We start from the raw sequence: 25804 nt of genomic DNA on the forward strand, positions 1-25804 counted from the left end.
TTGGGATTACAGATATGAGCCATCACACCTAGATCTGAATTAATAATACCCCCCTCCCCCAGCTGAGGACTGAATCCAGAGCCTTGTGCTTGCTAGGCAAGCACTCTACCACTGAGCTAAATCCCCAACAGCTATAAATTTTATAGAACCTCTACATATTTATGGAAGTTGCAAGGCTCCTTAGGAGCTTACAGCTTAATGTTTTCATTTGTGGGAGGTAGTGGTACTCGTGGTTGATCTAGTGGTTTGAACCCGCTAAGCAAATACCAGTGTGCTAATATCCTCAGCTTTCTTTCTTACTTTTTAGTGTCAGACCAATTCCTCCGGGTTGCTCTTGAACTCGCTCCATAACCCAGGGGGGCCTGAGTTTGTCATTTTACTCCATGTGCAGAGTAGGTGAGATGAGGGCATGTACCACCAAGTCCTGCTGAACCCTATCATTGACAGCAGAGAGAGCAGAGAGCCAGAAGGCTGAAGTGCTCCATCACAGGCACAGAGTGAGGTCATGAGAAAGTGCCACTTTCTACTTTGCCAAGTGTTTGGACCCATGCCACCTCACTTGTTTTGACTTTCTTGGTGCCGGGGGACGATTCAGCTCAGTGCCTGGTGTGTCCTAGGCACACGCCCTACTTCTGAGGCACATGCTGGATTCCATACCACTTCGTTTTGTTTTCCCGCTATCTTTGTGCAATGGCAAGATCCTTGACAATGTGGAAGAAGCAAAATGTTCTTAGTCCACACAAAAAAAACCAGGTAGTGATCCCTTCCCTGTGTCTAAAGCCAAGTATACTCAGGACACTTGTGTGTATCTGGGACCTCGGGTACATTGCTTTTCTGGAGTCAAGGGGGCTATGCAGCAAACTGTCGGTCCTGATTATTTACCCAGGCCCTAAAGGGAAACGGTTGGTTGATCCTGGGCAAAAAAATAAATTTCCTGGATAACTAGCCATGCGGTGGTGGCGCACGCGTTTAATCCCAGCATTCGTGAGGCAGAGGCAAGCGGTTTTCTCTGTGAGTTCAAGGCCAGCCTGGTCTACAGAACGAGTTCCAGGGCCGCCAAGGCTACACAGAAAAAAAACCTTGACTCGGAAAACAAAACAAAACAAAAAAATATCCTGGATAGTCTATTACCCCATCTGTAAAATGGCAGGTGATTGGGGGTTTAAATTTTGAAATTCTGAGTTTACCCACAGAGTACATATTGGAAGAACATACTTTTTTTTCAGTAAGCCTTTCCAACGTGGGAACTCGAATGAACGAGCTCAAACTGAGAGTGGACGTCAAGGTGGTGGAGATGGCAAACTTCTGAACGCCTTAGGCGACCCAAAAACATAAGGAAAGATTGACGGGTCAAAGGTCTGGTTTCCGGTCAAGCCTCCCGCAAACCGGAAGTTCCTGTTCAGGTCCACCTCTAGGTCTGGTTCTCCAACGGGAGATTGAACAAACCCGAGGCGGAGCTTCAGCCAGGAGAAGGAGGAGCTTAAGGCCCCACCCTCCCAATAGCAGCCGAGGAGTCTTTCTAGCTCAGCCAATCAGTGCTAGGAGATGATCAAATTTAAAGCCCTCACCCCCACCTGGCCGAAGGCCCTGCCCCTGCAGAAAGGCGGGGAGAAGGGCGGGCCTTGGCCTCGAGCGCGCCAATCACAGCGGCCAGCCCGCGAAAGGGCGGGAGGCCGCACCAATCAGCACCCGCAGCCGCGGACCGGGGGAGCAGTTGGCTACAGTTGTTGCAACTTTTTTCGAAAGCTGGGTTTCCCGGGAGATTCCAGGCGCTGACAGAGCCCAGCCATGGCTAGAGGTATTTGCTAGGGTGGCCAGCGCAAGGGGACTGCCTGGTGGTAAGCCGCACTGCAGGGAGCGCTCGGCGCCGGAGCGGCCGCTCGCAAGCATCCACCTATGGTGGAGCGCGGGGATCCGGAGGGACACGGGACCCTGGGTGCTCCCGGAGACCGTTCCCCGTGTGTGTCGGTCACCGCTGTCCGGTCTGGACGAGTGTGCGCCTGTGGTTCAGCCAGTCTCCCCGGAGCTGGTGTATCCCTATGCCAAAGCTCTTTGGAAACTTGAGCGCAGCGCCCCTCCAGGGAACGGTTGTTATTGATGCCACGAGCCTGGCCGACGGAGGAGGTGACCCCGAGGCAGGGTGCAGATTGCTGAGTGGTATCTCAGGCAGTGCGCTCCCCTGAATCGGCTCTGCACCGCGGGGTCAGGTTGGGTCCCAGTGGTCCATTTCGCGGGGTGAATCGGATCCCCCCCATCCCTAGTGCCTGGCGGAACAGCCCTTCACCCTGAAGCCGGGCAGAACTTCAGCCCACAGGGGGATGGCGTGGGTGGACTCGTGCGGCCGCAAAGTCCATCTTTGAAGATACAATTTTCCATCAGGACAAAAGCGGCTGGTCATTTCTAGCCGCTGTGTCGCACGCGAAAGAACCAAAAACTTGAGCGTGACTGGAGTGTTTTTTGTTTGTTGTTGTTTTTTAAGTTGGAGCATGGCGTTTTTATTGAAATGCCAAGACCGAACGTGTTAGTGGGAATTTCCCTTAATGCAATGTGCTCTGTATAGCAATAATCATAGCTTGTCTCCACTTATTAAGGGAATATTTATTGGTCTCCTTTGCTTGCTCTGAACTCTATTGCATCATTTATTCTCCCAGCATTCTTATAGGGTCTTTGGGGACAAGACTTCCTCAGATGCTAACCAGAAATGAGGCATAGTGAACCACGTTAAAGTGTTCATAATCCAGTTAACAGAGGAAATTAACACTAGGCTCATCCTTCCCCCTCTCTCCCCTAGCTCAACTCCAGCACCTTTTCCTTTTCGTTATTTTGCGACAGAGTCTCACTAAGTAGCCCTGACTGAAATGGAACTTGTTATGTAGACCAAGCTGGTAACCAACTTGTTTTTGCCTCTCAAGTTCAGGCATTACAGGTATACACCACCATGCCCAGTTTAACACTACATTTTTCTTGGAAAAAAAATAAGCATCTAAAAGCACATTTAAATTGTTGGAGTAACTTTGATATAAAATGATTCCCTACTTCACTTTGCCTATTACCGCAAAACGTTTTTTTTTTTTTAACTTTTCAGACTTTATTATTTTTATTTAATCTGTATGGGTGTTTTGTGTGCCTGGTGACCACAGGAGCCAGGATAGGGTGTCAGATCCCTCTGAAACCGGAGCTACAAAGGGTTGTGAACAGATGTGGGTGCTGGGCATCGAACCTGGGTCCTCTGGAAGGGCAGCTAGTGCTCTTAACCACTGAGCCACCTCTCTATACTATCACAGAAAACCAGTCCGATCTCCAAGGGCACATATGTAGTACATTGACATACATGCAGGCAAAACACCAGTACATTTAAAAAAAAAAAAAAAAAGGAGTGTGTGAGTGCCAGTAAAAGTTGATTTGATGGAGCTGTGTGCAGGGTGGCGAAAGCCTTTAATTCCAGCACCCCAGAGGCAGAGGCAGGTGGGCTCTGAGTTCCAGGCCAGCCTGGTCAACAAAGCAAGTTCCAAGACAACTAGGGCTACACAGACAAACCCTGTCTCAAAAAACTAAAACAACAACAACAACAAAACCCCGTGATGTAATTAAATTATAGAGAGAAAACTATTATTGAAATATGGGAATAATTATTATTGAGATCCAAACATTTTATTATCTCAGTTCATCTATAGAAATTACTTCGTTCTTCAGAGGTCAAAGGTGAAGTCTGAAGTCACAGACTTTTCTCCATGCTGTGTCTTTTATTATGCCGTTGCCTCCCTTTCTGAACCAAAGCTCAGGGGCAAAGTTGTCTAGCTTCTGCCCAGTGAAGTTTAGGACCCTCATCATTAGCTATGTGCCCCTTTGACCTAGTTACCCGTGTGTGTGCGTGTGTGTGTGCATGTGTGTGTGTGTTATTGATATTGGATCCTAGGGCCTCACACTTGCTGTGCAAACAACTTTCTTATCCTCTCCTTCTTCTTTTTGTTTTTTTCTTCGAGACAGGGTTTCTCTGTGTAGTTTTGGTGCCTGTCCTGGATCTCGCTCTGTAGACCAGGCTGGCCTTGAACTCACAGAGATCCACCTGCCTCTGCCTCCCAGTGCTGGGATTAAAGGTGTGCGCCACCACTCGGCTTTTTTTTTTTTTTTTTTTTTTTTTGAGGCAGGGTCTGGCTGGCCTGGAACTCACTGTGCAGAACAGGCTGGCCTGGAACTCACAGAGATCTGCCTGCCTCCGCCTCTGGAGTGCTGAAATAAGAATGTATACTACCATCCCTGGCCCAAGCCTGTTTTAGGTTTTGATTTTAGACAGGGACTTACTATGTAGCACAGGCTGGCCCAAGATTCAGACAGTCCTCCTGCCTCAGCTTCTCAAGTAGCTGGGTACTAGTTAGGGTACTGCTAGGCCTGGTGCATGTGTATTATTATGAATTATTGAATTAGACGTTAAGAGTTGTAAATAACACATCGTTTATAGTACATCAAATGAAAAGACCAGGCTTTTTCCTCCTGAAAATCACTTTGGGGGAGGTTGTTTGTTTTTGTGATGCTGGAGATGAAAAGCGGACCCAGGGGCATGCTAGGTCAGCACTGTACCCCTGAGCTTCAACCTTAGCCCCTAGAGAGTCCATCCTTGAGCAGGGGTGGTGACTCAGAAGTTTGGAGACGGAGGCAGGAGAATTGCTGAGAGTTGGAGGCCAGCTTAGGCCACTGTATGAGACGCCCTACCTCCACCACCACCATCCCCCAAAAAAAGAGGAGGCAGAGGAAAGAAAAGAAATTCATGTCACCTCGAGAGTCCTACTGTGTCATTTGAACAGACTACTCACATACCAGGTTGCCTCTCTTTGGTTTTGAAGAGTGTCTTGTGGCTTTGGGTTGTTTTAGAGTCAGGAAGGTATATACAACCCAAGTATATTACTTTTGCTTGGTGTAGGGGTTATAGGAGTGAGCCACCGTACACGTTATTTTGAGGATGGTCAGCTCATCTATTTTCTCCACCTCTTCTACCCTTTTCAAATTGTTCTCCTTTCTTCCACTTCATCATCTCCACACGATTCACCTCCATCATCTCTCAGCAACTAAAGAGTACAGATTTTTATCACGTGACTTGTCACTGCGGCCTACAAGGCCCCTCTCACACCCCCACCCCACCCGGCCTCATTGACCTCCAGCTGCCTGTACGTTCACTGCTGTGTACACATGGGCCGGAAGCAGGTAGGTATTCAGTGAATGTCTGGTAAATGGATTTACATGCTGGCATTTGAATTCAAGAGACGCAGTACCCGTTCTTTATGGTAAACGGTGATTGCACAACAGAAGTGGATTCTGGGCCCATTTCTTCCTTGTCGTAGTACTCTTAGGCAAATCAGTCATCTGCCCCGAGCCTGTTTCCATAGGGGTGAAAGGGGAGCAATAGTATAATAATAACCAGAAATTTTAATTGAATGATGCCATATTAAAGGTCCTAACGCAAACACTCAGGCTATGTTAGCTATTGGTGATATCGTTGTCAGTTTATAGTTCTCTGAAATCTTAGGCAACAGTAGAGTTTTTAATTCTGTCTTGTTGTTTTGGTTTTTTTTTTTCCTTTCTTTTTTTTTTTTTTTGGAAACAAGTGTTTTACTTTATAGTCCAGAGAGGCTTCAAACTTGTAACCCTTCTGCCTGAGCTTACCAAGGGGAGACTGGAGGTGGGAGCCACCATATCTAGTTCCCAGTGGGATAGTTCATGTTGTTTGTTTGTTATTGTTTGCAATACTTGGGTTTGAACCCAGGGCTTTGTGTGTGCTAGGCATGTGTTCTACCACTGAGCCATATCTTTAGCTCTGTTTGCTGATAGGATATTTGTTACATACAGGTGCAGGGAAAGCGTGGGCGGCCTCTACACGGAATGATTTTCATAGGTACCCATGCCCTGCTTCTGAGGGCTGACGGGCAGCCAAAAAGCGTGGAACTGGAAGGGTTTTTGTACTCCAAATTATAAATCTTGTGTGACCTCAGATGTGGAGGCACTTCGGCGTGGTTTAACCTGGGTGTCTGAGTGTCCCCTGGGAATCTTTTCTACTTCTGGATAGTCTCCAGTAATGGAGTGTGGCAGGCTCTGCAGAGGGATGGGAAGTTGGAGGGTGGGGTAGGCCTCCAACTTTGAAAGTTATTGATTAAAGACAGCTGATAAGGTGTTAATGTTCTAAGAATGGCTTGTCCTGTAACCCTTCTCAGTATTAGGCCTTTTAACAGGAGGTAAGGTGCAGAGGAGGCCCCGAACAGCCAGCCCTTTATTGTAGACTTTGGAAGACCCCTCGGGTAGGTTATGGAACACAAGACTCTGTGGGTTTAGCTACCAAGACCTAGAAGGGCCAGACTTGCAAAGTCACTTAGCTGTGGTCGTAATGCTCTTGTAAGGCAGGAGCTGGGTACCTTCAAGTGTCTTGTTTGCCTCTATGACTTTGCACAAATCCAGCGAATCTTTGGCCGTGAGCCCGCATGCCCTAACACAGGCACAGCAGAGCGGCACAAGGCAGTGAGCTAAGCTGACAGTCACCAGGGTGCCTGAAACTCTGCCTACCGAGGCATTTTTTCTTACAGGGAGGGCCGCAGGAGCACTAGGTGGGTGACCTGCTAAAAAAAAAAAACCCTTCTGCCACACCGATTGTTCCTCCCACCCTCAATTTCTTCATCTGTAACGGCCTCCCTAATCTGTTGGCCTGGGCTGAAAACTGTTTTGCAAGAACTGGGCCAGGTCCCTCGCTTCCCTGAGCCTCAGTTTCCCCATCTTTAGGAAAGAGGTAATAACGGTGTCTGTCTTCCCCGGGTTGTTCTGTGGCGTGGACAAGATTGCATGGCAGAAGAAGGACCCCAGCAAACTTATCAAGGCCAGGCAGGGCTCTCCGGCTCCCCTGGGCCTCCTACCGGCCACAGGCCGAACGCCTGTTAGGACCGGGGACCCATCACTTCCTGGTTCTGCGGCCACCCCTGGGTACTCCCCACCTTCCATCGGGATGCCCAACAGGGTGGACGCCGGGGCTGGCGTGAACATCGCACGCATGCCGACGCGGCTCCGCGCCGGGCCGTGCAGTCTCCGCGGCGCGGAGTGGCCGGGGGCGCGCGCGCGAGGGGCCGCGCCGAGCCGGGATTGGCCGCCGCGCGCCCTCGCGCCCGCCCCGCAGGCGCCTGGCAGCGCCGCCCCTGCCCGCGCCGTCCCCGGCCTCGCTCCGGGCCCCGGCTGCGGCGCGCGCGGGCGCCCGGCCTGCTACGGGCCATGGGCGAAGCGGGCGCCGTGGGGCGCCGCCGGCCCTTCCCCGGGGCGCCGCGGCGGCGCTGGTGGCGGCGGCAGCAGCAGCAGCAGCGGCGGCGGCAGCGCTGGTGGCCGGGCCGCGGCGAGGGCGAGGGCGCCGGCCGCGCCGCCATGGGCCTAGCTGGGCTGCAGGTGGGTGTGTCGGGCCCGGGCGCGCGGGGTGGGGCGGGCGCAGGGGGCCCCGGCCGGGCCGGGGTGGGAGGGCGCCGCGGCGAGGGCTCGGCCCCCCCGCCCTGGGACGGCGCAGCCGGGCCCCCCTGCGTGCGGGTTTGGAGACATGGCTGCGGCGGGCCCCCCGCGGTCCCGCTGCCCGCGCCGCCGCGCCCTGAGCGCCCCTCCCCCGCTTCCCCCGGGTCCCCCTTCTCCAGGCAGGAAGATGTGCAAGCCCCGCGCGGTGGAGGCGGCGGCGGCGGCGGCGGCGGTGGCGGCGGCGACGGCCCCGGGCCCGGAGATGGTGGAGCAGAGGGGCCCGGGGAGGCCCCGCAGCGACGGGGTAAGCAGGCTCCCTCCCCGCACTGAGCAGCGCGCCAACCGGGCCCGGGCCTCGCGCACGTGGGCGCAGCGGGGGGGGCCCCCCCCATCGGCGCCCGCCGGTGGTGCCGGCTTGGGGCAGCTTCCTTATCTGCTGCTTGGCCAGAAGTGGCAGTCCCGCTCCACCGTGACCCTGGCAGTGGCTGACCTCGAAAAGTTTGACTGTGGCCTTGTAGCGTTTTCAGTCCCTCCGGAGACCTAGGGTCCCGGGAGGTGGCTGCCTTCCCAAGGGCATGGGGGGGGGGCCTGCTTGGCGCCCCTCAAGAGTCACCAGAGTGTCTTGATTAGGTGTTCAGTGGCAGCCAGGCCCTGCATTGTTTCTGGGAGAGCCCTCCTCCTGGATGTGGTCACTCCGAGGAGGGGCCCCACACCCAAAGACACCAGCACAGGAGTGACCTGTACCGACCCTCCCCCGCTGAGCCTGCCCCCGTGTTAGCAGCCAAGGTGCGGTTTGCAGCGGCGGAGTGACCGCCCTAAATGCGCTGGCCCGGAGCCTGAGCTCTCATTGGCCTACCCCATCACTCAGCCACAGTCCTGGGAGGCGCTGAGCTGCAGTGGCTTGAGAGGGGCCAGGCCCGGCCGGCCTGCCAGCGAAGAAGGTTGAGGCAGTACACAAGCCCTCCCAGCTGACCGCACCACTCAGCGGCTCATCAGGTTCCCTTAGGGCTGTTTCTGTGCTAGTGGCTGACTCCCTAGCCCGGGGAGTTAACCCCTGACTCAGCCCAGCCCGTCAGATCCAGAGTCGGGTTTTTCCTGGGTCATTCTGACCTCCCTGCTGCTGGGTAGGTTCGCTCTTTCCTTAAACGGACCGGACCTTCATGTGCTGTCTTGTCCACTGCTGGCCGGACTTCCTTAGGTACCGGGTTTAGAGAGTACACGTGGCCAGAAACCTGAGGTCTGGGGCTTCAGAATCTGCCGGAGCTCTGGCATCTCCGGGTCGGCCTGTCCTGGAGTGGTGATGACATCTGTCTTTTTTTCTTCTTTGCCCTTCTTCCTTCAGATGCTATGAGATTGCCTTTGTTTTCACGCCTCTTTCAGAATACATGTTTGTCTTTCTAGGAGAACGTGTTTGCCGGGCAGTCAAAGATCTATGCCTACATGAGTCCGAACAAATGCTCTGGAATGCGCTCCCCTCTTCAGGAAGAGAACTCAGTTGCACATCACGAGGTCAGATGCCAGGGGAAGCCATTAGCTGGGATCTACAGGAAGCGAGAAGGTAAGCCCTGAAATGGCCCCTGTTCTGCTTTTCGCTCCGCAGGTTGTGTGTGTACACACACACACACACACACACACACACACACACACACACACACACACCCCTTCCCAGGGCCAGGTGTGAGGGAGAAGATATTAACCATGTTCCTTCTCACTAGTGAGAAGCAAGCACTGGTGGAAAGGGTAGGATGTGTCCTGTGGTCTGACAGGTTTTTCCGACTTTCACAAGAGTTAGCATATCCTTCAGGCATGTCATGCAAAAATAACACCCCGGCCTGCCTGCGCTGGGAGAGGCTTGGGATGGTTAAGAATGCCAGAGAAGTTGAGTCCAGGTTGTACAGAGCAGGCGACTGCGGTGTGAAGTAAGCTCGGGGGATCGACTCACTTTCCTTGTGTGGCGGGCCCTGACCCCATTTCTACAGTTTCTTTCCATTCAGGTGTCCTCTGTTACTTTCCAAAGCAGTATGCGCTGTGTGTGAGATTTGGAGTTAAATACTGAATATAGGCTGGTGGCCGGGCTCAGTGGTAAAATACTTAACCTAGCATGTGAGACTCTGGATTTGATCCTGAGCGCTTGTTACCAAAAAGGGAAAGAAATGCCTTTGATCCCAGCACTTGGGAGGCAGAGGCAGGTGAATCTCTGTGAGTTCGAGGCCATCCTGGTCTACAGAGTAAATTCCAGGGCACGCTCCAAAGCTACACAGAAAAACCCTGTCTTGAAAAAAAAAAAAAAGAAAGAGAGAGAGAAAAGGAAAGAAATAAAGATTAAATCAAGAATGCATGGTTATTGGGAAATTCTGTGAAAGCCAAATCAGGCTTGCAGTGATTTCAAAGCCTGGCCTACAGGATGAGACTTTGTCCCACCCCACGGCCCGGAATAGGGAGGGTTGGGATGTGGCTTGCCTAGCGAGTGTAAGGCCCTAGGTTCCACTCCTAACACCACAAAAAGAAAATTCTACTTAGCCCAATAACAAGGCAAACCCTCCAAGAACCTTCCTTCCTTCCGGATAGTCCCTTTCAAAGCTTTAGTTGGGGAGTCTGAGGCTCTTGGCCACCCCCACGCCTCCTCATTCCCCCTGGCTGCCGGCGGCTTTATAGGAGAAGAAAGCTGTGTGTTCCCTGACAGAAACGGTCAGAAGTGCTAAAGCCCCAGCTCCAAGGCTGTGCCTGTGGAAGGGGCCTGCCCTCAGCTGAATTTTCTTTTCCACCCCCATGCACAGGGCTCTGTTGTCTGAATCAGTCTCAGAATAGCTTAGGTTCTGACTGTAGCTGCCACTTGGAAGGAAGGAGAAGGCTTGGACTAGCTGCAGCTCTTTTGTGAGCCCCAATTGTCCTATCTGTCACTTGAGAGAGAAGGAATCCTGTCTCGCCCAAGTCGTTACGTCATGGGTGTAGAAGGGCCTTTGATGTTACCGCTACCGGCTCGACCACACTGCCATCACCGTGTCTTTCTACATCCTTGTGCCTGTAGCTGATAGGAGGGCATCTGCCACCCAGGCGTGGGCAAGGGACTGTCTGAGGCCGCAGCCGCCCTGCATCCCTTCCAAAACTGAGCAGAGTGAATGTTGTCCATATGGTGACGGGGGCTCAGAGCCGGGGCTTCCCGGTGCCTAGTGCTGCCAAATGACGGTGATTAGAATCTGGGGCGGCGTGTACATCGGGGTTTCTGAAAAAGGTCAGGCTCTCGCCCAGTTGTGCTGTGGCACAGACACATGTCACAGGTGTTAACGGACACTGTGTACTCCCAGGGTTACACCTGCCTCCTGCCAAGAAGGGAGGATGGAAGGGAGCGGGGCTGATCTGGACCGAGTTTTTTGTTTTAATTACATTGATTCGTTTTGTATGTGTGCATGTCTGTGGGTCGGTGTTTCTGTGCTGCTGCTGTGTCCATGCGGGGTTGTGGGGTTCACAGGATTCGGTTTTCTCCGACCATGAAGGTCCCGAGGATCAAATTCAGGTAATTAGGCTTGGTGCCAAGTGCTTTTACCTGCTAAGCTGTCCACTGCCTGTCCTCCCGGCACCCCCTTCCTCAGCTTCTTTTATGCCTGTGCTGGGGACCCGAACTCAGATCCTCGTGTTTATGTGGCAGTCACTTTACTGACTAAGCCAGCTCTTGAGCTCCCCACGTCCAACTTCCTGGATACCGTTGATGCGTTTCTTTTTCCTCTTTTGCTTATTGAGATATAATTCAGATATCAAAGTTTATTTGCTTATTTTATAAAGCTGGGGTTAGAACCCAGAGACTTGGCACATGTAGGGAAGCATTCTACCCCTGGGCTACACCCCAGACCTGAGTCTCCCCCACCCCCACCCCCAAGGTAAGATCTGTAGCCCGGGCTGGCCTCAGACTTCCCATGCAGCTGAGGATGCTTTTAACTTGTATTCTACCCCCACCTCCCAAGTGTGCTGGGATTACAGGCATGTGCCACCATGCAGGGTCTTAGCTCTTCCCTAGGGAGCTGTACATCCCCACCTCCAGAGTGTGCAGTTGAGTGGTTTCTAGTGTCTGCAGAGTTACACAACCACCACCTCTGTCTAAGTCCAGGGCATTTTCATCACCCCACCAAGAACACACCCACGAAGACTGACTTTGCATTCCCCATCCCCCGCAGCCCTAGGCAGCTCTGAACCTCCTTTCTGGGTCTGCAGCTCTGCCTGCTGTGGACTATTCATGCAAATGAAGTCATAGGCTGTTGGAGCCTTTTGTGGCTGGCCTTTTCACTCAGAGTCTGCCCATGTTGTATGTAGTGTGTATCGACGCTTCATGCTTTTCTATGGCTGAATCACAATCGTTTCCCGTGCGTCAACAGACCACATTTTGTTTAACTGTCCATCCACTGATGGGCATTCGGGTCGTCTGTCTGTCTGGCTAGTATTCATAAGCTACCACATTTCATGTACAGGTTTTTGCATTGACATGTGTTTTTAATCATCTTGAGTAGACGTCTGAGTGTGGAATTGCTGGGTCATATGCTAATTACGTGTTTAATTTTGTGAGGAAACCGCCTAACTTTTCCAAAAATCGCTGTACCATCTCCTGTCTCTGGGTAGTATCTTCGTTAGTTACTTTAAAAAGTAAATCATTAGATGCATTTTTAAAAATAGCATGGTTCACCAGCATAGGGCTTGCACATTGTTGTCAGTAAGGCCTTTTGCCGTGTGCCTCTTGACAGGATGCAAGCCGGTCTGCCCAGGTGCCATCCCGGGGAACCTGGTGCTTCTACCTTGTTAGAGAGAGGGTTTGTTTGGCTAAGCATCTGAAGTGAAGCCTGCCAGGCAGTGAGTGGGGAAAAGAGTTGGGGCTCTGTCCCCTCACTGCGCCGCCCATCAGTGCTAGTTAGCTCTTGCTTTGAGAATTGAGCTTATTTCCTGGGTTCTGCAGCCCAGTGTCTGAAAACTGCTGGCTGAGCACCCAGGCCAGCATTACCAGCCACAGTTCTTCACATGACCACAGGCTGTCTCCTATGTCCGCATACAGAGGGCCATTTCCTCTCTCCAGTATTCGGTCAAAACATAGGTCCAAGTACTTCTGCCTGATTGGCCGTAGTGAACACCGCCTCCAGCCACTTCATGACACTCCCATGGTGCTGTGTCTTAGAACACAGGCGATACCAGTGCATAGAGTAAATCCCTGTTCCCCACCCAACACCCACTGCAGAGAAAAGAAATGCTGGGAATACAATCCGAAGCTCCGTGAAGTCCGATGAACAGAAGATCAAAGACGCCAGGAGAGGTCCCCTGGCACCTTTTCCAAACCAAAAATCTGAAGCAGCAGAACCTCCAAAAACTCCACCCCCATCATGTGATCCTACCAATACAGTGGTTGCCAAGCAGGCCCCGAAAAAGCCCCTGAAGGGCAAGCAGGCCCCTCGGAAAAAGTAAGTATCCTGGAGCCCTCTCCTAGCATAGAGCATTTGGTTCCTGTGGCCTGGCTCAGGTGCCCATTATGGTTGTGTAGTCCACTGCCAGGCCGCTCTCCCGAATCATCACACTTCTGGTGTTTCCCTGTATCTGGGTGGTGGGTCCAGGGGTCAAGGCCTGGCTCCCTGTCTCTTCCGCTAGAGAGGAGTGATGAGTGGCCCTTGAAACTGGGGCCCACCTAGGTAGGGGAGCACATGTGCCGTCAGGTCCCAGTGCATGAAGGTTTGAGGACCACCTAAAGGGCGTGGCCTCCTGGGTCTGGGCTTGAGCGGGGGTTGGGGGCAGGGCGGCTTGTGTTTACTCTCCTCCTCCCCTCTCACCCAGGTCTCAAGGGAAAACACAGCAGAATAGAAAACTCACGGATTTCTACCCGGTGCGAAGGAGCTCCAGGAAGAGCAAAGCTGAGCTGCAGGTAGGGGTCTGGTCAGCTGCAGCTGGGAGGAACTAGGCGGCCTGTGGGTTTTGTGTGTAGGTGGAGCCCGGAGTGTGTCTTGTTCTTCCTCTATCAGAGCCTTCCTGTGGAGCAGGAGACTGGTTTAAGACCCCATCTGGGGAGCTTTGCAACCTGTACCTACCTCAGGGCATAGAGATTCAGGTTAGCTTTTCCAGGGTGTGTTGGCAGGGCTTTGGAACCTGGGGGAACATGGAGGAAGCAGCCTGTTTTTTTAGGAGCGTCTCTGCCATCTAGAAGTTTCTAAAGATCAGTAACTTGGAAGTACTTACTGATGGCTGAGCTCAAGCCAGATACACCTTGATGTAGTACACTCTCCTGTCTATAAAATAGAGTGGTAAAGGCCACGCACGAAGACATAGCACCTACTTAGTATTCAAGACAGAGTTGGGAGAACTGATTTAAGTTCTCATGAGAGCGGCCTGGTCTGTACAGCAAGTTCCAGGCCAGACAGGCTACATAGCAAGACCCTGCCTCAGAAAAAGAAAAAAGATTGTTGCTGGTGAGTGGTTATAAAGACTAAAGAAACAGATTTGTGGTAGATGTGTGTGGATCCCAGCACTCACGAGATTTCCAGTTTGAGATCACCCTTGGTTACATCATAAAATCCTGTCTCAAAGCAAAAGGCGCAAATCAAATGGCTTCCTTGAGCTAGACACACAGCTCAGTTGGAGTCCATCCCTGTATAAACTGGAGACGGTGGCTCTTGTCTATAATCCCAGCGCTGAGGAGGGGAAATATAAAATAGCTGGAGTTCAAGGCCAGTCGGGGTGTGGTAGCACACACCTTTAATTCCATCACTCCAGAGGCAGAGGCAGGTACATCTCTGAGTTTGTGGCCAGCCTGGTCTACAGAGTGAGTTCCCGATAACCAGGGCTACACACAGAGAAACTCTTTCTCAAAAAACAAACAAACAGTAAAAAGAGCACAAGGCTAGGTTACATAAAGAATTTGAGGCCAGCCTGGGCTACGAGAGCCTTCTTGTTCTATAATGATGTGAGAGTGCAAATGACAATTAGCTGAGACGCGCGCGCTCGCTCGCTCTCTCTCTCTCTCTCTCTCTCTCTCTCTCTCTCTTTCTCACCCACACACACACACCCACACACCTTGTGTCCAGTCCGTGTGGCCCCACACCTATGTGTACACAGTTCCCAGCAGGGCAGCCTGTCAATATTTGGAGCAGCGGGGTGTGGTTATTGCCTCTCTGTTCTGAACCCCGAGGGGATGGCCAGATGCCTCCTTGCTCCCACTCTTGTGCAGGTCTTTTTGACTCTGGAGGCTCCGGGTCACCTCCACACAGGGAAGAGGGCACTGGTCCGAGTGCGCCATCATTTCATCCACTGAAGAGCTGCCCTCAGCCTCGGAGTCGTCAGCGAGGCAGGCTGAGCTACAGCTCTGTCATCCTCTATTCTTTTCATCGATGCCGCTTCATTTAAAAAACAAGCCCAAAAGAGGGGGTGGGGAGGGTCTGCTCCCCCCTCCCTCCCTGCTTCCCCAATAGCTTTGGCTTTCTTTCTTGTGAAAGGCAGTGTCCTTTGGCCAAGAATGAGCTGTTATGAACGCCCGCCCGCCCGCCTGCCTGCCGGCAGTGGGAGCCTGTGCTGGGTCACTCAAAGACAGCATTGCAGAGTGGAGGAGGTGCCAGGCCACAGAGCCCAGAGCTCCTCCCAGCCAGGCAGCAGCCATGGCAGGCCCCACGGGGGGTTGGGGGGCTGCTGGGTGGGAGCCGCCGAGGCTGTGTGCTAAAAGCCAGGCTCTTGTATCTGGAGGACAGAGGCTCTGGAGGGACATGGGTGACTGCAGGTCACCTGCTTCCTGCAGCAGATAAGCCGCAGGCGGGGGAAGTGTGTGCCCTGTTACTAGACAAGGAACGGGTACAAGCGAGAGCCACGCTGTGCCCCTTGCTGTTTGTCTTGGCACTGCTGAAGGAGCACCGTGCCCCTGCTGCTGGCTGCGGCAGTGAAGTGCCAGCTGCCCAGGACCGTGTGGGTGTGACTGCTGCTGGCAGGGTCCTTGTTCTCTTGACTGCAGAGAAAGCTGGATGGAGCAGCTAGGCCTGGGGGGGGCGGGGGGGGGTGCTCTTCCTGACCAACTCGGCTAGGCTGGGGACTGAGTCGGTGGGTCAAGAGATACCCTACGTGACCAAGTGGCCAAGAGTGAAATCAAAATGCCAAGTTCTGGGGCACCTCATGGAGTTGAAGAAAAAGCTGGCAAGGCAAAGCCAGGTCCAGAGTTCAGAGCAGGAGGGAGGGATTTGAGCCATAGGGTTTGTGCACAGAGCAAGCCATTAAGGTGCTCCCAGCCCCGTGGCTGGCTGGCTGGCGGCTGGTCTGCCCATTGGTGGGTGGTAACTACACCGGAGCAAGGACTATAATAACTGTTGACAGTGCCCTGGCTTCCTTCTCCCTTCTGATATCACCTGAGGACCGTGAGGTGCCCTCCTTCCTTCCTGTCCACCTTTACTCAGGCCTTGTCTCACCCCACTCCACCTGCATCCTGGCCTGCTTTGGCTATGCCTAAATTATCCTTGAGAAACCCAGGACTGGCTTTTGGCAAGCCTCAAACTCCTGGCCTGCTTCTCCTCGGCTCAGAAGGAAAATCCCCAGCTGCCCACCTGGGTTATCCCACACCTCTTCCAACTGTCGTCTTTACACACGGGACTGATGAACTGCCACGTGGTGTGTGTCCGTCCAGAACTGCCGACCTCTGTCCTCGCTAGGGTTTTCTGTGGTGAATAATCTCAGGCCCTGTGCTGTTAACCATGGACTTAGGCAGCTGGTGCCACAGAGCGGCACGAGAGTCCTTGGCTGCCGTGCATGAACCCCCAGGTGCAGTCAGCAGTTCTGCCGGGAAGACGGGAACTAACCTTGCGTGCCTTTGGGTGCGGGCTTAGTGAGCCAGAGTCGCTTGGTCGAGTGAGGAGCCTAAGGCTCCTTGGTCCCCAGGAGTCTGCGGTTTCTCTGAAAAGGTGTCGTGACCGCTCTGGAGCAAAGGAGGAAACCAGCAGGCAGATGGATGAGGGGAAAGGTCACTCGAGGCAGGAGGGACAGCTGCTCCAGCGCCTGGAGGCTGGAGACCTGGCTTTCTGGAAGAGCCGGCTACAGAGCTGGTGGGGAGGGGGGATGGGGAGGCTTGTATACATAATCTTGTACCTAACATAAGAAAAAGTCTGGCATGGTTACACAAGCCTTTAATCCCGGCACTCAGGAGGCAGAGCCTCAACTGTCTCAAAACAGGAAAAGGTAATGGTGAGAAGGTGTAAACTAAAGCAGCATCCGGGTGAGCGTGGTGGTATGCTCCCATGGTCTCTTCACCCGGGAGTCTATTACAGAGGGATTTGAGCTCCTCACCACAGAGTACAAACCTAATTCTAAAGTTTTCAGTAATTCTTGATCCAGAGAAAAATAACGGAGGTCATGCAGATGCTTCCCAGGGACCTGTGTATCATTAACATCGTGAGTCCTTCTGTAAATTCGTCACTCCCAGGGAAGCAGCATTGATGCTTACTGTTAGCTGAATACACTGGAATGCTGGGACTTCTTTTCGATTTTCAAGAGGTCCAAATGTGGTAGTGCATAACTTTAATTCCTAGATGTGGGAGACGAAGGCAATCAGACCTCTGAGTCCAGCCTGGCCTACATGTCCAATTCCAGGGCAGCCAGAGCTACATAGAGAGAACCTGTCTTTAAAATAATAATAATAATAATAATAATAATAATAATAATAATAATAATAACAACAACAATGATAATATATTTTCAAAAGGCTCCTCTGATACTAGGTAAAGAATGGAGGTCGGGGGCTGGAGAGATGGCTCAGAGGTTAAGAGCACTGGCTGCTCTTCCAAAGGTCCTGAGTTCAATTCCCAGCACCCACATGGAGGCTCACAACCATCTGTAATGAGATCTGGTGCCCTTTTTTGGCCTGCAGGGATACATGCAGACAGTACACTCGTATGCATAAAATACATACATAAATAAATAAATAAATAAATAAATAAATAAATAAATAAATAAAAGCAGAGGGAGTGGAGTCCAGAGTTAGAGTAGAAGCCTTGAGACTAGGGAGGTGGCTGTCACCCGGTCTCATTCACTCATCATTGTCTCCATCACGTATCTCGGGGCCTATCAGAGTGTGGGTGTGGGCTGAATGACTGGCCAGCTGTCTTAGTCCCAGGCTCTGCCTAGCAAGGGTGTGAGTTCAGCAGGCGGCAAGGCTTCCACAGATGCCATCTGCCAGAAGGTGCCTCCATGCTGGTGAGCCAGATTGATTTGGGGCATCTGGTATCTCTCCGTGGCTCTCTCTTGTTCCCTAGCGTCCTGTGTAATGAGAGGCCACGGTGGGATCCGGGGTGACGAGGGCCAGGGGGAGGAGAGCTTGCCCCGTGGGTGTTGCCCCAGCTTCGCTGTTCGTAGGAGGGAGGCACAGATGCAGCTCAGAGATGTGAATGTGGCCTCCAAGGGAACTGTCAGTCAGCTGGGGGACAGTGGAGCCAGATGTGTCCTGCTCACAGGTGCCGCCCGTAATCGGCCCCTGGTGATTCATCCATTTTATGTGTTTACGTGGTAGTGCCGGGCATTAATCTGTACGTGAACAGGCGGCATCTCCTTGGTACCCTACCCTCCACCCCCTTTCCTGTTCACTTTTTTAGTTTGTTTTTGAGACATGGTTTCTTTGTGTGGCACTGGCTGTAGGCTGGCCTTGAACTCACAGAGATCTGCCTGCCTCTTCCTAGGGAATGCCGGGATTAAAGATGTGCATCACCACATTGCCCTGTGCTGGCCCAGAACTGACTGTGTAACCCAAGTTGCCCTCAAATGTGCGAACATCCTGCCTCAGCCCCCTGAGCAGCTGGGACTGTGGGCATAGGTCATTGTGCCCAGTTCCTGGGTGATGAGGAGTTCACATGAAGTCAGAGTCCAGATTTTCCATTTACTCACCTGCTTGAAGCTGGGGCGTTGATGTGCCGTGGTTTGGGTGTGGTGGTCGGAGAGGATGTCTTGAAGTTGGTTCCCTCCCGTGTGGCCTGGGGATCAAGTCCAGATGGTCCGATTGGCAGCAAATGCCTCTGCCCACTGAGCTGCCAGCTCTAGAGTCCTGATTTTTAGATGATGGATTAAACAGTTTTTAAAAGTACTGTGCAGGACAAGGCTCTGTAACACATACCTGAGGTAATAAAGCTTGATTCTTTGTTCCTGTTTTAGAGCTGACCCCTGTGGCACCGGGTAGGCAGCGCATCATGGAGGATCGATCACATGGGACAAAACCATTGCCTCATTGCTGAAAATGAGAGACTAGGCAGGAGCCCCACCCTCCCATACAGGGTGCAATCCCAGTGATGACCACTAGGTCCCACCCCTTAATGATTTCAGCGCCTCCCAATAGCACCACAGGGCATGCATTTCTCACAAGGACCTTTGGGAGACACTTAAGATCCAGACTAGCTGGGTCTGGTGCTACCCTCCTGTAGTCACGCACTCTGGAGGCTGGGGCCGGAGGATCAAGGCCAGCCTGGGCTGACACGATGATTCCCTGTCTCAGAAACAAAGGCTTAGAGTATAGCGGGCCAGAGCAGTGTCCTTCCTGTCCCCGGCAAAATTAGATGGTGGATTGCTCACCAAGCGTGGGTGAGGGGAGCTGTGCTCAGGGCTCTGGTGTCCCAGGTGGTTGGCCTCAGCGTGGTAAGCGAATGCTAACACTGTTCTTTATTTCCTCTCCACCCAGTCTGAAGAAAGGAAGAAAATTGATGAGCTGATTGAGAGCGGGAAGGAAGAAGGCATGAAGGTGAGGCCACAGCATCGCAGCACGGTGGTGGAGACCTCGCCACCTAGCTGGCCCGTGGCTAAGAGCAGCCACGAAGCTGCCCGGACTACACATGGTCACTGGCAGTTACTACGCCTTCAGGGTGTCAGAGAGCCACACACACAAGCTCTTGTGAGGCAGACGTGTCAGGAAGGGCACACAGAGGCATCATCCGGGCTTTTTGTGTGTGTGTGTGTGTGTGTGTGTGTGTGTGTGTGTGTGTGTGTGTGTGATGGGTGTTTTATTTGTAAGTATGTCTATGCACCGCATTTGGCGAGGTGCACACAGAAGTCAGAAAGGCGGCATTGGATTCCTTGGAACTGGAGGTTCGTGGTGGATGGTTAGGACCCACCGTGTGGATGCTGAGAATTGATCCCAGGTTCTATGCAAGAATAAGTGCTCTTGGGCTGGAGATATGGCTCAGAGGTTAAGAACACTGGCTATTCTTCCAGAGGTCCTGAGTTCAATTCTCAGCACCCACATGGTGGCTCACAACCATCTGTAATGAGATCTGGCTCCCTCTTCTGGCCTGCAGAAATACATGCAAACAGAACATTGTATATATAATAAATAAATAAATCTGAAAAAAAAATAAGTGCTCTTAATCACTGCACTATCTTTCAGCCGCATTTTCAAATGCAATCTTTACAAAGGATTTCTTTTTATTATATATACACGTGTGTGTATCTTCCTGTTTCATGTGAATGGGGTGGGGTTGCCCACAGAGGCCAGAAGCACGTGTCAGATCTCTTGGAGCTGGAGTTACAGGTGGTTGTCAGCTGCCCAGTGTGGTGGTGTGGGTGCTGGGAACTGAGCTGAGTGCTTTCGACTGTTGAGCGGTCTCTCCAGCCCCTGGAAGAACTTTTTTGGATGGTTTGTTATGTTTTAGACAGGGTCTCGTTCACTAGGTAGCTCTGGCTGTCCTGGAACTCGCTATGTAGACCCGGCACATAGGCCACCTCTGCCTCCACAGTGCTGAGATTAAAGACGTGCACCACTGCACCTGGCCCTGGGTGAACTAAAAAAGGGGCAAAGGCTTCATTCCAGCTGCTTAGGAGGCTGAGGTAGGAAGGATAGTTTTAAAATCATAAAAATCAGGCCAGGCAGTGGTGGCACATGCCTTTAATCCCAGCACTTGGGAGGAAGAAGCAGGCGAATCTCTTGGAGTTCAAGGCCAGCCTGGTCTACAGAGCAAGTTCCAGGGCAGCCAGAGCTGTTACACAAAAACCCTGTCTCAAAAAACCAAAAAGAAAGAAAAGTCATAAGATGAAGGCTTGTCTGTGGAGTCATTTCAACACAAAAAGAGGCCTAGGAGTGTAGCTCAGTGATAGAATGCTTGTCTAGCATGGGCAAAGCCCTGCGTTCAATCCTTAGCACTCACGCCCTAAAGAAAACAACAAATAAAAGATAAGGAGAAGATGAAGTTTATTCTAAACTGTTTTCCCATGGCCAGGCCTAAGGCACTTGCTTCTCTCCTGGTGGATCTTGTTTTCTTTCTGTTGGTGTTGGGGGCTGAACCAGCTCTGTGAATGCTAAGCATGTGCCGCATCACAGGGCCACACTCAAACTCTCAGTGTGTTCTATACACGTGAGGTTTGGGTGAGGGGGAGTACCGCTGTACTCCAGTGGGTGGTGGCAGAGGGATCTGGCCTAGGAGCCAAGGGTCAAAACCCTCCCTTTCCACCGGTAACCTAGACTCACAGACTTAGTCCTGGGCCCCTTGATCAGCCATCCATTCTGTGACTCCATTGTAGCAAGTGTGAAGAGAAACACTAGACGTTATTGATGGGTCCCAGAATTTCGGGACGCTAGGCCCGCCTCTTCCCCCCCCCCCCCAACAAGCAGAGAGCCTATGGACAGAGCCCCCACTGTCACCATTTCCGAGCTTTGTGGTCTTAGACCCGTGACTCTGCCTTTCCAAGCCTCAGTTTTCTCATCTGCAAAATGGTGTTTTGCCCACTTAGATTTCGGCTGGAATCCTAGCATGAAATGTACTTTTGTAATGGACTTAAAGGAGCTCTTTTACACCGTGGGATGGGAATGACCTGAAGCTAGACCCGGTACTTTTAGTAAAAGCCATTAAGGCAGCCAGGCGGTGGTGACACACGCCATTAATCCCTGCACTCGGGAGGCAGAGCCAGGCAGATCTCTGTGAGTTTGAAGCCAGCCTGGTCTACAGAGCAAGATCCAGGACAGGCACCAAAACTACACAGAGAAACCAAAAGGAAAAAAAAGGCCATTGAGCCATTACACAGTGTGAGTGGGTTTTGTTTTTTTTTGTTTTTTTTTTTTGTTTTTTGAGACAGGGTTTCTCTGTGTAGCTTTGCACCTTTCCTGGAACTCACTTGGTAGCCCAGGCTGGCCTCGAACTCAAAGAGATCCACCTGCCTCTGCCTCCCGAGTGCTGGGATTAAAGGCGTGCGCCACCACCGCCCGGCTTGGGTTTTGTTTCTTTGTTTTATTTTATTTTATTTTTGGTTTTTCGAGACAAGGTTTCTCTGTGTATACCTGGCTGTTGTGGAACTTGCTCTGTAGACCAGGATGATCTTGAACTCACAGAGATCCACCTGCCTCTGAGTACTGGGATTAAAGGGTGCACCACCACCATCTGGTGTGGGTTTTATTTTTATTGAGGCCCATCCAATAAAGTTGGTTTAAAAGAAAACAAGTCCAAGCTCCCTGGAAGACACCGTACCTGGTGACACCTCACATTTATTATGAACTCATGCTGTCTTGTCACCTCCTGACAGATTGATCTCATTGATGGAAAAGGCCGGGGTGTGATCGCCACCAAACAGTTCTCCCGGGGAGACTTTGTGGTCGAATACCATGGGGACCTCATTGAGATCACCGACGCCAAGAAGCGAGAGGCTCTGTATGCACAAGACCCCTCCACAGGCTGCTACATGTACTATTTTCAGTATCTGAGCAAAACCTACTGGTGAGTACACTGTGTGAGTGCGGAGTGGAGGAGAGGCAGAGAGCTGCTGCCTTGGACCGCTCCCGAGCCTCTGATCAGTTGCCTTCCTTGTTACCATTAGATCAGGTCTCAATATGCAGCCCGGGCTGGCCTCAAACTTAGCCGTCCTCCTGCCCGGTGGCCTCTTGTGCACTAGGATTGCAAGTGTTTGCAATCTCCATGTTCGGTGAGATGGGCGCCTGTTGCCTCCCCAGTTAGGTTTTGAGATTGGAGCTGTCCTCGGGCGGGAGGGGACTTATCGCCTAGAAACCTGCTCAGTAGCTCCCAGAGCCTTTCCCTCTGGGCATTTGCCTCAGCAGCTCTGCAAAATGGTCATCGTTCCTTCCTGGCCGAGGTTAGGGGAGCTGATGGTTTTTTAATCTGTTTATATATTTTGAAGCACTACAGTTAACTTACTTCAGCTCCACAGAGAGTTCTTTGGGTTCTGTCCCCAAGCTCTCCGTGCAGGAGGGTCTGGGCTCTCTCTCCCAAGTAGCCTTTGGAGTTAAATTGTCTTCCTCCTAATGAGGCTGCCAGTCGACATTCCACCAGAGTCGCATGGCGCAGGGTCCCAGCCGGGTTAAAAGGCTCTTTATCGTTGTAACCCGCTTTCGCTCTCCCACCACACCAGCGTGGATGCCACTCGCGAAACGAACCGCCTGGGGAGGCTGATCAATCACAGTAAGTGTGGGAATTGCCAGACCAAACTGCACGACATCGATGGTGTGCCTCACCTCATCCTCATCGCCTCCCGAGACATTGCAGCTGGGGAGGAGCTCCTGTACGACTATGGGGACCGCAGCAAGGCCTCCATCGAGGCCTACCCGTGGCTGAAGCATTAACCATGCGGCTCCCTGCCTCCCTGCCTCCCTGCCACCCTGCCTCCTTCAAAGGACAAAGTGCCCTCAAAGGGAAATGATTTTTTTTTTTTTACACACACACACTTACTCTTAGCTAAATTACTTCAAATGTTTTTAAAAAGTATATTAAAGATGCCTTTTCATGTAGTATTTAAATATCTGTTACAGGTTTCCAAGGTGGACTTGAACAGATGGCCTTATATTACCAAAACTTTTATATTCTAGTTGTTTTTGTACCTTTTTGCATACAAGTTGAACGTTTGTGCTTCCCGCCCGCGCAGTCTAAGACTCGGCACAGGTTTTAGAGAATGGAGTCGAACGTGAACTAGGAAGCTGGGCTCTGCCCAAGATGAAAGCCAGGACTCCCCCGTACCCCACGTCCAAGGACAGGCGGGTGTGAGGGTGCTGCCATCCCCCACGCACAGCCTGGACAGGATGTCTCCAAGCTCTTGTTCTCTTCAGCATCTTGACAGGCGTACACATTGACGTGTATGAATATTTTTTAACAAACGTTTCGCAGTAAGCTAGTCTTCCCCTCTGCTTTCTCCAAAGCTTACTGAGCCCGGGGCTCGGAGGCCCAGCCGGGAACAGACCTCTTCCACAGGCTTTCGGCTTTTCCAGGCACCTTGAAGCATCAGGGTGGGCAGTCAGACTAGAGGCAGGCCGGGAAAAGCACTGTTCTCCTGCCCCAGCGGGGCAGGTCTCCTTGAAACTGCATTAATTCTTTATAGAAATGTGAACACTGAATTTATTTTAAAAATAAAAATAAAAATAAAAAAACCAAAACGTTTAAAAAAAAATCAAAAAAAGAAAAAAAATGGAAAAAAAAAACCACAGAAAACAACTTATATGTATATAGGTTTTGAAGGGAGTGAAATGACTGCGTTTTTCTTTTCTTCTGGGGTTCCTTTATTTTTATCTTTTTGGCTTGGCTGGCTGGTTTGTGTAGAGAAGATTGGAGATGGTACTCTATTCTAATCAAAAGTAAGGTTTTGTAGTGGGACCAGAAATTACTAAGCCCATACACCCCCCCACCCGCAACCCCGATTCTGCTGTGTGGAAAGTTCTCTACCTGCTGTCAAGGCAGAACCCCTAGTATCCTGTGGGAATGGTGCCAGCCCAGGACCCCTGCCAGCATCAGGCATCAGATGTGCTGGCTCTAGGGTGCCTGGCAGCCAGAGATCCAGGATGATAGTGAAGTTCTTACCTGTGATAGCAGAAGTAAATGGCTTCCTTCTCCCTTCCTGGGAAGGACTAATCCTAACCGTTCACCTTCAGTCCAGGGGCTGGGGCTCTGGAGCCAGGTATGAGAACCTCCCCTCGTCCCCAACACCTCCCCCTGTCCCCCAGCCTCAGGATGGTGCTACCTAAGAAAGTCTTCCCCACACCCCTTGCTAGCCCGGTCAGTGGTCAGACTTGGAGGAGGATCCGAAGGAGGGTGTAACTGTGAGAGAAAATGTCTTGGTTGTACCTGTTTGTGGCTTAGCTTTGTATTTAAATAGCAAAGAAAAAAAGGAAATAAACTTGAAAATTATTTGTCATCATAAAAATAAAGCAAAAAAATTAAAATATTTATTGCCAGGCAAGGCCACCTATGTGTTGTTCATTTTTTATGAGGTGGAGGTAGACTGTAATAGGAGGGGGAGATGGCTGGTTCAGCCTGGAAAGGTTCTCACCACCAAGCCTGACTACCTGAGTTCGATCCCTGGAACCCACACATGGAAGGAGAGCACCAATTCCCGTAAATTATATTCTGAGCTTTCCACATACTGTGGCGTACAAGTAGAGAAGACCCTAGGATCTGACTTCCTGTTGAGACTTTGAGGTCTGTCAGAAGGAACCAGAATTGAAGCAGCCTTTATAGAATTTGGTTCCTGATTGACCTATATAAAGGGGGCGGCCCAGAGGGCTCTTGGGAATGTTAAGTAATGCATATGGAGCCTCTGGGTAATGACTAGTGTGTTGCACATGTCCTGAATGGTAGCTAATATGACTGTCTCCTTTTGTGACGTGTCCCAGGCTGCCCTGGAGCTGCTATGTAGCCAGGTATGACCTTGAGCTGATCTTTATGTCTCCATCTCCCTAGTGCTGGGATCTCAGGTGTGCATCTCCACACCGGCCGGCTCCACTGTCATTTCAAATTCGGTAGATTTGACTGTTTGCCTAGACAGGGTTCCTCTGTGGAATATTCCTGGCCATCTGGAACTCAAGATCTACCTGCTTCTGCCTCCAAGGATACTGGGATTAAAGGTGTCCGCCAACGTTCCCGGCTGTAGATTTAACTCTTTAGATTTTTTAGCATCACCTGGTACCTCGGAGAGCTGCATCTATCCGAGTCACATGTCATGACGACTGACTTTGTTATTTCAGTATTTGTGGCCTGTTGGGACTAGATGGTGTAGAGGTCATGTCTGTCAAATAGGAACAGCCTGCCCATGGCCCTCAAAGGGTGTTCCCAAGACTCATCCGTTGGGCATTGTCACATCATCCCTTGTAGAGAAGAGGATTCTGTGACCTAGTGGTCGCATGTCAGTTTCTTCCTGCCCAACACTGATGCAGTAATAGTAGTAATAAGGGCTGATTTGATGCATTGATGCTCAAAAAGCTCTTGGACTAGTGCTCAGCACGTGATAATCAATGCAGATACCCTTAAAAGTAAACAATAGTTCCAGACTTTCCAAGTGCTGGAAGCTGATAGCTAGTGAATGCTATGATATTTTAAGCTGGATGTAGATGGCTCTCTGTAAAAGCACTCGGGGTTTCAGTGAGTTAAGTCCAGCCTGCTCT

At 51.6% G+C, this 25804-nt stretch overlaps 1 protein-coding gene across 3 annotated transcripts; it reads left to right on the forward strand.

Moving 5' to 3' along the window:
* Positions 1 to 1669: 1669 nt before the first annotated feature.
* On the forward strand, positions 1670 to 24165 carry Kmt5a (lysine methyltransferase 5A). Of its 3 annotated transcripts, XM_059249027.1 has the most exons (8): positions 1670 to 1798; positions 7647 to 7771; positions 8869 to 9025; positions 12683 to 12902; positions 13270 to 13357; positions 19121 to 19180; positions 21949 to 22139; positions 22789 to 24165. In XM_059249027.1, the coding sequence occupies exons 1-8, from the start codon at positions 1789 to 1791 to the stop codon at positions 22997 to 22999; spliced, it is 1062 nt and encodes a 353-aa protein (XP_059105010.1). In that variant the 5' UTR covers positions 1670 to 1788; the 3' UTR covers positions 23000 to 24165. The 3 variants fall into 3 exon arrangements, with proteins under 3 accessions (XP_059105010.1, XP_059105009.1, XP_059105011.1); XM_059249026.1 differs by lacking the exons at positions 1670 to 1798; positions 7647 to 7771 and adding an exon at positions 7243 to 7410; XM_059249028.1 differs by lacking the exons at positions 1670 to 1798; positions 7647 to 7771 and adding an exon at positions 8343 to 8591.
* Positions 24166 to 25804: the final 1639 nt, after the last annotated feature.

This window comes from Peromyscus eremicus, chromosome 23, assembly GCF_949786415.1.
Source record: "Peromyscus eremicus chromosome 23, PerEre_H2_v1, whole genome shotgun sequence".
NCBI classification, from domain to species: Eukaryota; Metazoa; Chordata; class Mammalia; order Rodentia; family Cricetidae; genus Peromyscus; species Peromyscus eremicus.

Coding starts and splice junctions, on each gene's coding strand:
- Kmt5a (XM_059249026.1), top strand. CDS start 7,243: ATGGGCGAAGCGGGCGCCGTGGGGCGCCGCCGGCCCTTCCCCGGGGCG. Junction 13,358..19,120: donor AGAGCAAAGCTGAGCTGCAG/GTAGGGGTCTGG, acceptor CTCTCCACCCAG/TCTGAAGAAAGGAAGAAAAT. Junction 22,140..22,788: donor TATCTGAGCAAAACCTACTG/GTGAGTACACTG, acceptor CCACCACACCAG/CGTGGATGCCACTCGCGAAA.